This window comes from Gossypium arboreum, chromosome 11, assembly GCF_025698485.1.
Source record: "Gossypium arboreum isolate Shixiya-1 chromosome 11, ASM2569848v2, whole genome shotgun sequence".
NCBI lineage: Eukaryota > Viridiplantae > Streptophyta > Magnoliopsida > Malvales > Malvaceae > Gossypium > Gossypium arboreum.
Window position 1 is genome coordinate 131047064 of NC_069080.1, and position 12910 is coordinate 131059973.

A 12910-nucleotide genomic window follows, 5' to 3' on the forward strand; every position below is an offset into this window, starting at 1 on the left:
ATATTGAAGAAAAAATATTTGAATCCCCACAATTTTTTAATAAAAGAAATTATATGTTAATCATTGAATTAAACATTCGAGAAATATAATTATTAAGCAAATTACTTTTTAGTTTAAAAATAGAGTTTTAAGTATTATTCGACCAAGTTAAATGGGCTGTTGTACTTTGCATTCTTGGTTTAACAATTTAAAATTAAAAGGCTAGTAGTGTTTTTAAATGTAAAATTAAAACATTTTTTTGAACAAAATTGGACTTTCACAAGAATGGTTTGCATTGCAATTGCAATACACAAAATAAATGTTTAAGATTTTCTTTTTCCAGTCATATTAAGTGCATATAGTAAGTTAGCAACTTGCATAGTATTATCGTTTCTTTTATTTCTTAAGAGAAAAAAAATATTGAAAATAGAAAAAGAAATTGAAATATCAGATTTTATGCAATAAAGCAATATCTTCCATTAGAAACCAGTACAAGAGTGTTAAAAGCCGAAAAAATTCAACTAACAAAATACAAAAAATAGTACACCTGACCTGATACCTACAGAACTCAAATCTGAGTATTGAGCATAGATATTTATACTTCAAAATATGGATTGGACATGTAGTCTAAGCAACATAGGTTAATACCTTGTAGCTCAAGTAAACTAATTTGGTGGAAGATAACGGTAGCAAAAGAGTGAAGCTTAAAAGATATTCCCGGTCATAAAATATTAGGTGCAGAAAGTATAGGATCTATAAGCTGAAACCTGCTTAATAAGCTCAGGTTCTCCTGTTCGGTTCAAAGGCATACTTAATCAGTGATTCTTTGATTGACAACAACTCAGGGAACTCCTTCTTCAACTTGGATGCATCCATCTCGTTATTGCTTCGGGGTGCAACGATCACCTTGGCTTGTTCTTCTAATGTGAAGTTTTCCCACTTAAACTTGGGGTCAATGTAAGTCTTGTACATCTCGAGGATCTCATTGTGGCTCACAACCCCAGGGTTTGTGAAGTTCCATATACCCCTCAAGTTCCTCTTTGCCATCTCGATCGATATCGGTAGAAGTTCGTCCAAGACTGTCATGCTGTTGGGAATGTTGACCACTTTGTTGTAGCGTGAAATCTTGGTGATGAAGTTGCGTGGATTGTTTAGGTCAGAAGAGATTGGCATTCGAACTCTAAGGGTGCAGACATTGTCATACTCTTTCAACAGCTCTTCAACCTGGAAAATATTGGAGATAGTTTATGAGCACACAAACAAAACTAGGATCAAATGAAAGATATCCAAAGTAGTTACCATAGCCTTGGTTTTTGAATAGAAGGAACCAATGAAATTGGGTTTATCTTCCTCTTTATATCCAATGCCAGAGCCCTGAGGATGTGCAGCATCATACTCAAATATACACCCGGTAGCAAAATTCATCATCAACAGCCCATGGTCTCTGCAAACATCTGCCAAGGTTAAAGTACCAGCCACATTGGCACGAATTGTTTCTGTTTTGTGAGATTCACACCAATCAACATTAGGTCTGCCTGTAACACCAGCAGCATTAAACACATGGGTCGGCTTTATATTTTGAATATCTGCATTGAGTGATGAACGATCTTCCAAGCGTCCTTTTCCATATGCGAAGGCAATACCTTGTTTCTCGCATAACTGACCAAGTAAACCACCTATCCAGCCGGTCCTGCCATAGATCAAGAACTTCAAGGATTGTTTTTGGGGAGAGCTACCACCCTTGGGGGTTGGAACCACCATTCGGGTCTGATTGGGACCACTTACATATGATGTCTCTTTGCTGTCCTCGGAATCGAAGTGTGTACTTCCAGCCATCATCAACATTCTCGGGTGTGGAAGCAACGCACCAGTCACATCACCCCACCAATCAGGGTTTTGAGTGTACCATTCTATGGTCTTCTTCAACCCGTCTTCCCATACAGTTCGCTCGGACCATCCCAAGTTCTTCAATCTCTGATCATCAAGAAAATACCTCTGGTCATTGAACGGTCTGTTTTCGACAAACTCGATGCTTGTCTCAGGATCCATCGAGAAAAGTTTGCATATATCTTTGGCTACATCAATCACTCTCCTTTCTTTCTTCGTGCCAATATTATAAACACGACCAACTTCACCCTTGTGAAGAATGACTTCAAATGCTTCAGCAACATCCTCACAGTATAAATAACTCCTCACATTAGAACCATCCCCATGAATTGGAAGAGTCTTCCCCCTCATTGCCAATAAGATAAACTTGGGAATTAATTTTTCCGGAAACTGATTGGGACCATAAACATTGTTTCCACGGGTCGTAATTACTGGTAATCCATATGACCTCCCATATGCCATAACAAGCATTTCAGCACCAGCTTTTGTTGCAGAATATGGGTTTGTTGGGAGAAGTTGGGAAGCTTCATGGTTTCCAACAACTGCATCCTCGTCCGTCTCCCCGTAAACCTCATCGGTGCTAACATGGATGAACCTCCTAATCTGACCAGTGACTTTGCAAGCTTCAAGTAGGACATGAGTGCCATAAATATTGTTCTTCGTAAACTCGAAACTGTTCCCAAATGAATTATCAACATGAGTTTGTGCCGCAAAGTGCATTATGGTGTCAATAGACTCCGTGATAAGAAGATAGTTAACAAGATCAGCACTTTCAATGTCCCCCTTCACAAACTTAAAGCTTGGGGATAACTTGGAAGGAAGGAGGTTTTTTGTGTTTGAGCAGTAATCAAGCTTATCAAGTACAACAATCTTGTACTCAGGGTAGTTCCGAACAAGCCGATTGGCAACATGAGATGCAATAAACCCAGCAGCCCCAGTTATCAGGATATTCTTGGGTTTATAAGAAGCCATATTCAATTCTACAAAAAAACAAAAGAAGTATACAACCTAACTTCAGAAGTATGGAAAAAATATAATAAAAATCATCACCAACTTGCATAAACAAATACACAAAAACGTAAACATAGAATCTAGGACTATGTATTACATGTACAAGTCCAAAACCATATACAGACAAACATACATGTAAGCAAAAACAACCTTAAAAACAGATCTTCAGGGAGCATTGGTGGATCATATCATACAGTGAAATCAAATCACATTGCCATATTGTTTTCTAATCTGTTTTTGTATGAATTTGCCTAGCATTATTCAAACATTTCATTATCCAAATAATAAAAATGATCTAAAATTCCCATTTTTTTTTATAGTCAATAATTGCAATCAAAGTTCAACAAACAAAGAAGAAAATGATCAAGAAGTTTATAACAGCATCATAATACCAGATCCAATACAAACAAAAGATTACTACTTAGAATGTGTTAAGAAAATAAAAGTCAAATCTTTTTAAATCCAATTCCAGTATGTATAGCAAGGGAAAGAGGTCCAGATCCATCCAATTAATAAGCAAATAAATGTAGCCAAAGTAGCAGCAAAAATAGTAATCCAATCCAAGACATAAAATTTCCTTTAATAACAGATCTAAGAAAGCTAAGAAATACCCAAATCATAAAATGACCTCAATCAATAAAACGAACACCAAATTTCCAAACAAACACGATCATGGATCACATTTGATCTTTCCAACAAATGACACTGAAAAAGAGAGAACTTTTTTAACTTACAAGTTGGAGAGAAATCAATCAAAATCCAGATACAGCAATCGAAAACAAAATTACAGAGATAGAACGTTTTGATAGAAGAAGGAAAAGAGAGAAATTTAGAGTATGGGAGATGAATCTTTGACGGAGAGGGAAATTGAGGAGACTTCATTTATATGTGTAGATATATAGGTAGCTCTGCAAACTAAGAGAGACAGTTAAGGAGAGCCATGAACATGGGCGAAAGGGCGAAAATACCCTTAGTCGGTGATTCCTTTTTACTGGTGGCTCAAATTTGGTTTATGGAAAATATAGGTAGGGGTTAAGGGGAATAAATTTGATACATTATACTTGGTTTTTTTCTTAATTCACCCAAAATGTTTTATTACTTACGAAAATGATCCACTTGTAAAATCATATATAAGAAAGACCTATGTGTTATAGTAAGTTTCGGTGTCATTATTATCATTGGTGACACCACCCCTAACAAGTACCTGATCATTGCCCTGTTTAAAATAATAATAATTTCTTCAAGTGTCATTGTTGACATTGGAGGCATCAATAAAAATATACATACATGTCATGCTAAAATACTCATATTATGAGGGAAAAAGAAAAAAAATTATATTTTAATATGTCGTCAATGACAACGGCGGCACTGTCGTTTTTATTTTTTTAAAAGCATGTCAAATATTTTTTGATGCCTCAATTCTTTTTGGCGATACCGATATTTTTAAAAAAATGATTTTTTTAATGGGTATATAGCACCCCAAACCCGGCCCAGACGTTAAGGCCGAATCCGACATGCCACTTTGAAGTCAAAAAAACCCGTGTTCCATTTTTAGTGTTTTAAAAGATAATTTCATTATAGGTTAAAGTGAATGAAAGCTGGGCACCAGGTAGGTATCCATAACAGAGGAGGTGAGCCATGAAGGCTGCTTAAGTACCAAGCTCTCCGATTGGATCCAATCCTAGACATGTCCACATCCATTGCCACACTTGGTTATAACAAGTTGAAATTTCTTTGAGTGGTTATCTTTGGTAAATTGAATATTCGTGTCATCGTGTTATTTAAAAATATCGTTTTGAAATCGTGCCTAAGTCTAGCCCATTTGAATTATTATTATCCATCAATTTAAAGTTGTTTAAAATAATATAATCTCGTAAAATCAAAGAAGAAAATAAAGTTAAAATGGCCTTATTACAACCCAAAACTTAAATAGTAATTAAAATAACTTAAGAAAACCAGTCTCTTTTTCAAACCCAAAAGTGTTCACAATGGCCACTCAATCCCTCCGGCTCCAAGTCACCCACATCAAGACTCACCGCAAGGTTAAAGAAGGGTGAGTTTGGGGAAACTCATGTGTAAGGAAAACCCATTCAAAGCCCAAGTCACTCAAGCCCATTGGGCCTAAGCCCATTCAAGTAACAGTGGTACTGGCTAGAGCCCTTTTCAGATTATAATAAACCGGGCCTTAGCCCTTATTCAGATAATGAGATGGCCCATAGGCCCATTTCAAAATACATGCAACATCAAGAAACATATGCAAGCCCATTTGGGAGACTACTCAACCCACCAACCACTACACTCCACCGTACCAGCCATACACTCCATGTGGGAATAGCTCAACCCACCCAAATTTCAACACTCATGCTTGCACCTTGCTGCTCGATTATCAATAAATTGAGGCAAAGCCTCCAAGACGTGGACAAGCCACTTTCAAGACTTCCTCCGTCAATATCCCATCCCATGCATCGATAATAACAACATGGCATGCAAGAAATAACAACAATCAAACATGCATTTAGGTCAATTTAACCCTAGGGGTATTTCTAATTTATCTCCTGTGGGTAAACTGTAAAATTTCCACTTTTTAAAGATATTTCAGTAATTTATCTATTTTAGGGTTTTCATGCATATTCCTACCTTTCACGTACTAACAGAATCACTACCGAGGGTTCTTACCGAATTGGGCCCGTTGGCCCATCATTCCAATTTTGGCCCATTAAGCCCAAAAATATCGAGGGCACAGAAATCATGCACTTTGCAGTCCAAACATTACAGCTTACCAAAAACATTAATCGATTTACCTCACGAGCATTCGCACACTCGCAAATCTACAAAATACCGGCTTTCAAGCATTTCGACTTTTCGACTTTTGCCGATCTAGACTAAGAAAGAGGGTGTTAGTTACACACTGCTTTCTTTACGATATGTTGACGAGATCCACACACGAACCGCCTACAATTGGATTACTAACACGTTAATCTAACTATTCAAATACAAACTACATATTAACCCCTTACAATATTCGGCCAACCACACCTACAGATCATAGTGAGCTTATAAGAAATTAATAAGCAACTCATTAACAAATTTTTGTCAATGTTTACCACATAATCATAATTTCACTGCAAGCTGTCTTCCTGAACAACAGTCACTAAATCATTTATAACTGGAGCTACAAAACTCCAAATCAAGTTCCGTTAATTTTCCCTGAAAATAGACTCATATATCTTCTATCCATAAAATTTTCAGAATTTTTGGTTTAGTCAATAAATACCATATTTTTCTCAAAGTTTCCCATGTTTCACTGTTTGACTAATCTGACCACTCTTCATTACGAATCAAATTTCTCATTGTACAGAATTCAAAATATGTTCTAGTTTATTTCATTTGAAACTAGACTCATTAAGCTTTAATTACATAATTTATTCAGCTTCTAATTCATCTCCCACAATTTATGGTGATTTTCCAAAGTCACGTTACTGCTGCTGTCCCAAGCAGATTTATTACCAAATCACTCTTTCACACCTAACTTGCATGCTTGTTATTTAAACATGTATATCACCAATCAATCATCACATATCTATGATTTTACTTAAGCATAATCTCCATTTCATCATTTTAAAGCACAACATGTTAGCCGATTTCCCTTTAGCATCTAAGGCACATGCATGCTCATTTGTTTGGCTCAACTTCACATATCTTCCATTTTTCATCAAAAGAACATGAAACAACAACCATTTCCTTCATTTTAATTCATGACCAAATGCTCACAACACAACCAAAAATCAAAATATACTTCAAGAGTTAAGGTAGAATCAAGAAGAACTCATGAACCTCAAAATAAAAGCAAGGTACCAAGAACTTACCTTCAATTTTCCTCCTCCTAATGACCGAATACTCAAGAGCTTTCTCCTCTCCTTTCTCTTCTCTAACTTTCAGCTATGATGAACAAAGATGGACAAAACTTTGTTCTTTTAACCCATTTTTCTTTTAATAAAACTTCATATTTCATCCATTTAATTCTTTAATACAAAAGACATGTAATTCTTATCATGAAACATTTACCTAACCCATTATCATGGAATATTTACCTAATCCATTGTCATGGAACATTTACCTAACCCATTATCAATTTGTATCAATTTGTACCATAAATTATAGATATCAAGTGTACATTTTGTCTACAACAACATGATGGCTGGCCACTTCATGTAAAATGGGAGGTTTATCATGCAAATCCTCCTATTTTGCACTCCTATTTATTTGGCCACTTCAATTTAGCCTATAGCATTTTCAAACATTTTCACATAGGTCCTATTTCATAATTTCACTCACAAATGACAAAATCAAAGCATGAAATTTTGTCAACATTCACAGAATTCCCGAAAATTGGGGCGTTACAGGGTACCGGCCTTTATGGCAGCACCGGAGAAATTTAAAAAAAATTGTCATCCATTCTCTAATACGAAGACTTGGATCTGGTGCAACAAAAAAAAACAGTACTTTTTTTGTCAAGTGAAGAAGTATGAGGACAAAGAAGAAAAAATAATTGATATATACCTGGCTAATAAGAGAAACTCCAATGGTGAGAAAGAAAATTGGAAAACTTTTGAGAAAAAGTAAAAAACTATGAGGGAGATTGAAGAAAAGTTGAAATAATAAAGAAAACTGTCACATCCCAAAATTCGGTCTAGTAAATTCGGGTTAGTGGACAGGGTATCCAATCGAAAACCATATAAAGACAAACATACATGTATCCAATTTGGATCCCAAAATTAATTTTGAAAATTGATGGCCTAATATTTTTAAAACGATTTTTAAAAAAATATGGATTTAGAAATAATTAAGAAAAAAAGGATTTTAATTAAAAGAGGACTAATTTGTTAAAAGGGTCAAACTTGAGAGTTGCCCAAAAGCAATTAATCTAATTTGTTAAAACCCCACTCACTTTTCTTCTCTCCCTTGTCCTTTCATTTGAAATTTTTGCCAAACACAAATCTATGCATTTTTCTCTCCAAACAACAAGTCATTTTGATTTTCTCACCTCCCAAATACTCAAATTTTAAGAAAACTCTTAATTTATTGGTCAATTTTCTCATTCTTCTTTGAAGGATTATCAAGGAACCCAAGCTTCAATTCATTTTCCTTCCTCAATCAAGGTTAGGTTCTGATTCTTGATGATGTTTTTATACATGTTGCTTGAAAGTGCATTAAAAGTTAATGAGATAATGTTGTGAACATGTTGAATATGTACAAGTGTAAATGTGCATAAGATAGTAAATATTTGTGTATAAATTGATATGTTGGCCTTGTGACCTCTTGAATTATCGAATATAGATGATATGTCATAGGATTTGAGTACTCACACATGTGTTTGATATATGGGACATGTTGGAGATATAAGGGAATGTTGAGTCTTGACTCCATTCATTGGGATATGTTGATGTGTTAGAGAGTGTTAGCTTTGTGCTGTATTTTATTTGGGACATGTTATACTTTTTTAGTAATAGTGAGGTGATATAAGGAGATCCGTTTATCCAGTGAAATGTGTTTTCCTAAATGTTTTGCAAGTTACAAATAGCCAATATATCATTATTGAATTGTTTGTATCATGCTTAAAAGTGTTATGAACTATTATGCTTTTTATTAACCTTGGATAATGTGGTTCATTATAGCAATCTTGAGCATTCACTTAGCTTTGTAAAGCTCACACTCGTGTTTCAATATTTTGTAGAGAAATAATTCTACTGAGGAGCAGGAAGTGGGCAAGCAAAGTGATCCATTTAAGGCATAGTGGCTGAGTATATGTTGAAGTTTTTGAACTCTTTAAATAAAGGCAATGTGGATTGGTTTTATGGGAATAGACTTCACTTGTTGGTACTGTAAGAATGGACTTTTTGAACTTTTGTTGAGGACTTTGAATATTGGTTTGCGTTCTATTGATGCTTGTGAATGATGTTGTTGATGCATGACATGTTTTAGTTGAAGTCTAAGTGTTTATATTGCATGAAATATGGATGAAAGGAAATATAAAGCTTTGAACTGTAGCTTGAGAGTTTTGGCATGCTTAAAATGACTAAATGGTATAAAATGAACATAGAAGACCTTTAGAAATACATGATATGTTGATTTGATATGTTGAATAATTGAATTTTTAACTATAAGCTTAAAAGGTCAAATTTTTCTATTGATTGTTATAATGTATTTGAGTATGTTTCGATTGATGTATGTATGTATGTAATATGACTTGTTAAAATTAAGAAATAGGTCTAAATGCACAAAATGGTATGTTAGGTAGAGTTTAAACTTGACAATTGCAAGTTGTTAGTTGTTTCTGTAAAAAATGCAAGCGTCGTCACGATGATGTTGGAATGACGTTGCGACGAGGGATTAACGTTGGGTTGCCCATTGTCGCATCGTCGTGACAAGAGGCCCCTCCCAGTTCATGTCGCGACGTGGTGATCGCATCATTATGACGTGGCACGCTAAGTGTTTATGAGTTGTTTTGTTTTCTTTGCAGTTTAGTCAGCATATTTTAAATGAAATTGGAGTCCAAAAATACTATGAAAGGTTTTGATAATTTACATGCTTAAGATTTAGATGTTATTTCGTAATTCCTCAAATGATTTTGAAATATGGTTATTTTGATATTATGTGGTTTTTCTTTTAAGATTTAGTCCTTAAAGCTTTGGTTTTAAAATTAGATAAGAAATATTAATCAGTTTAAACTAATTCTTTCAAATAATGTATTTAATAGAATTCTAAGAACTAAATGTATGTCTAATTTGTTGTCTTATATATGTTCTCATATGTTTATAGTAAAATGATGAATTTGCCGTTGGATATCGTTTGAATGTTTCGTTGGATAAAGCATGCTATTAGGGTTTGTACGACTATCCTTAATTGTTTGATTGTTAGTTACGTATGAAAATGTTATGGTGTGAATGGTGGTTTGTAGCGTGGTCACGTAAGTGACTAATGTGATGTTTCAGATTCGAGTTGAACCGTTCTAGTCAGATTTGGGGTGACAAAAATAACTAGGTAAATAAATTAATTAGAATTTATCAACTTAATTTATTTTTATTTTTGAAATAATAGGTTAATTAATGAATTAACAACACATTAAATATAAAAAATACTTTTTTATGGAAAATAGGTGCTTGGGAAATAAAACGTACCCATTATTATGTTTCCAAAGAAAGTAAAAAAGGTGCATGAAGCTACCTAACAAATCATGTATTTGGATGGCCATTATTAAAACTCAATCTCCATTATCGTCTGCCTTATATCTATGGAAGAAAATCTAAAGTAACTGAATCTGGAAATCTAAAGCAAGAACCAATTAGTTTCCCTATGTACCTCTAAGATTCAGTTATTTTAGACTTCCTTCTTTGTTGGATGGAAGAATATCATCTTTTCTCCATGATGTGATCAAGGATGCTATTTATTCTTAACATAATCCAATCACACTTTTTTTATAAAAAAAAATTGTAAAATTAAAGAAAAATGTCATTCAAAAATAAAATATAATCTTGACATGTGTCAAATATAAAACTCATTAAGTGTCAAGAAAGGAAGATTTAAAAATCTTAACATGTGTCGTGTGAAGGAACTTTACACATGTAATGTAAGAAAACCCTTATGGAATATTTTTTACTATAATAGTATAGATTTGTCATATAATAAAATTTAGTAATGTCATATTAGTAGATTTATTGTTTTTATCTAATACTTATAGGTACCCTTATCGGTGTTCTTTGATGTACCGTTTAATTTATTAGTATTCTTTAAATATTTTTCATATATCTAATCTACTTTATAGATTATCAATAAAATATAAATATTATATACATGAAAATATATCTTGATTATACACTTATAAATATGTTTATATATAAATATAATCATAAAATGATCAACACAAAAATACTAAAATTTTGTTTAAAATATCAAAATCTAGTAATAAATATAAATCGTTGTTTTCCAAATGAATTGAAACACTTAAATATTGATTGAACAAAACTTAAGTATTCTAACTTTAGAAGAAGAGCTTGACCTCTGATCTTATGATTAATAGTTAAATGCTTTAACCTTGTATATATTGGAGGCACACAAGGAAACTAAATGGTTTTTTCTTTAGATTTCTTGTTAACCTCCAATATTTAGTTACTTTAGATTTCCTTATTGGTAACCTTAAGTGAAAGATCATAGATACAAGATTTTTTTCTTGTTTTAGATGATGTGTGGGAAGATATAATAGAGATTGAGAAGACTTGAAAGCAGTTTTAAAATATAACAAGACTAGAAGTAATATTTTAGTTACTACACGTATCTATTGCAAATACCCTATCTTCCAATTTAGGTTTGATTTATCATTTGTCGAGTTTGCCTGAAGAAGATTGTTGGTCAATTCTTAAACAATTTACATTTGTTGGAAAGGATCAACTCTCTCAACAAAATTGTGAAACCTTGGAATGCATTGGGAAGAGAATTTCAAAGAAAAGTAAAAGTTTGCCGCTTCTTGCAAAGGCTCTAGGATCCCATTTACAAAAAAGAGAAGCTAGAGTATAGGATGATATCAGTGACAAAAAGCTATGCAATTTGGATGTGTGGGAACTTGTTGTGTATTCTTTGTTCTTGAGTTATCATGATTTGCCGTAGTTAAGAATCAGAGACTATTTCTTGTATTGTGTAACATTTTCTAAAGGATTGCAAATCCAGATAGATAATTTAATCAGGCACTGAATTGGACAAGGTTACTTATGTTAGATTTAGTGCTCTAAGTATAGTATTTTTGTCTATGTACACTTATAATTTTTTCGAATACATTGGCTAATAAAATTATCCATGAATTACATTAATACTTTGTATATTATCCTCATGTGATTTTTGCACGCAATGAAAAATAGAAGTAAATGTTACTCATTGGTTGTCTAATGTATAAATTAATACTAAAGTGGTATTATGTGGTCGGATCGTAATACAGAAAGACAACTTGTATTAGTAGACGAACCTAAATATGTCCCTAATCTAATCGAATATGAGTAAACCGATTGAAAGGCTAATATGTCATCTATTAAGACCAATTGGGGAGATTCTTTGCCTTGGACATCGAAGGGTGTAATGCCCCGTACCCGAGACCCTTGCCGGAATCGAACACGAGGTGTTAACGGATTTAATTCATTACTTAAACAGCTCATACAATTCATTTTAAAATTTTCCAGACAAGCTGGCTAACTGCATCATAGTCGCTTTAAAAATCATATCTCGAGTTCCAAAACTCGAAATCCAATTCCGTAAATTTTTCCTAAAACTAGAATCATACATCTATCTACTAATTTTTTTCTAGAATTTTTAGTCGGGCCAATTAGTACAGTTTATTAGTTAAAGTCTCCCCTATTTTAGAGTTCGACTACTCTGACCTCTGAGTATTACGAATCAGATATCTCCCTGTATAGAGCTTCAATGACTATGCCGTTTGTCTCTAATAAAACTAGACTCAATAATGAATCTGTACATATAAATAATGACTTTTAATTATCTTTGTAAAATTTATGGTGAATTTCCAAAGTCATAACAGGGGATCCAGAAATCGCTCTGGCCCTGTTTCACAAAAATTTAAACATCTCATAAAATATAGCTCATATACCTGTTTTGTTTCTTCCATATGAAAATAGACTCATCAAGCTTCGATTCCATAACTTATTCATTATTTAATTCCATTTCTATTATTTTTAGTGATTTTTCAAATTCACGTCACTACTGCTGTCTGAATCTATTTTGTGATAAATTTTACCTATTTCATGGTTTCCATGGATTAGCTAGCAACTTGACATACATAGCACCAAATATGATCATGATTAGCTATTCCAATGGCTAATCATTACCAAGCATTTCCATACCACTCAATAACCATATCATAAGACCATATACACAAAATGATTATAATGCTATACTCAAAATATATAAGCCATTTTCGCATGGCTATACGAATATATATATTACCAAAAGATACTTAATTAACAACAAAGGT

The 12910-nt window shown here is 33.4% G+C and overlaps 1 protein-coding gene across 2 annotated transcripts; it reads right to left on the bottom strand.

Annotated features, from left to right (window-relative positions):
• Nucleotides 1-431: 431 nt before the first annotated feature.
• Nucleotides 432-3802, bottom strand: LOC108483512 (trifunctional UDP-glucose 4,6-dehydratase/UDP-4-keto-6-deoxy-D-glucose 3,5-epimerase/UDP-4-keto-L-rhamnose-reductase RHM1-like). 2 transcript variants are annotated; one of them, XM_017786958.2, is made up of 3 exons: nucleotides 3612-3802; nucleotides 1279-2846; nucleotides 432-1203 (listed from the first exon to the last, which is right to left on the bottom strand). In XM_017786958.2, the coding sequence occupies exons 2-3, from the start codon at nucleotides 2836-2838 to the stop codon at nucleotides 760-762; spliced, it is 2004 nt and encodes a 667-aa protein (XP_017642447.1). In that variant the 5' UTR covers nucleotides 2839-2846; nucleotides 3612-3802; the 3' UTR covers nucleotides 432-759. The 2 variants fall into 2 exon arrangements, with proteins under 2 accessions (XP_017642447.1, XP_052877481.1); XM_053021521.1 differs by lacking the exon at nucleotides 3612-3802 and adding an exon at nucleotides 3270-3374.
• Between the last annotated feature and the right edge of the window lie 9108 nt (nucleotides 3803-12910).

Coding starts and splice junctions, on each gene's coding strand:
- LOC108483512 (XM_017786958.2), bottom strand. CDS start 2,838: ATGGCTTCTTATAAACCCAAGAATATCCTGATAACTGGGGCTGCTGGG. Junction 1,204..1,278: donor ATTCAAAAACCAAGGCTATG/GTAACTACTTTG, acceptor AATATTTTCCAG/GTTGAAGAGCTGTTGAAAGA.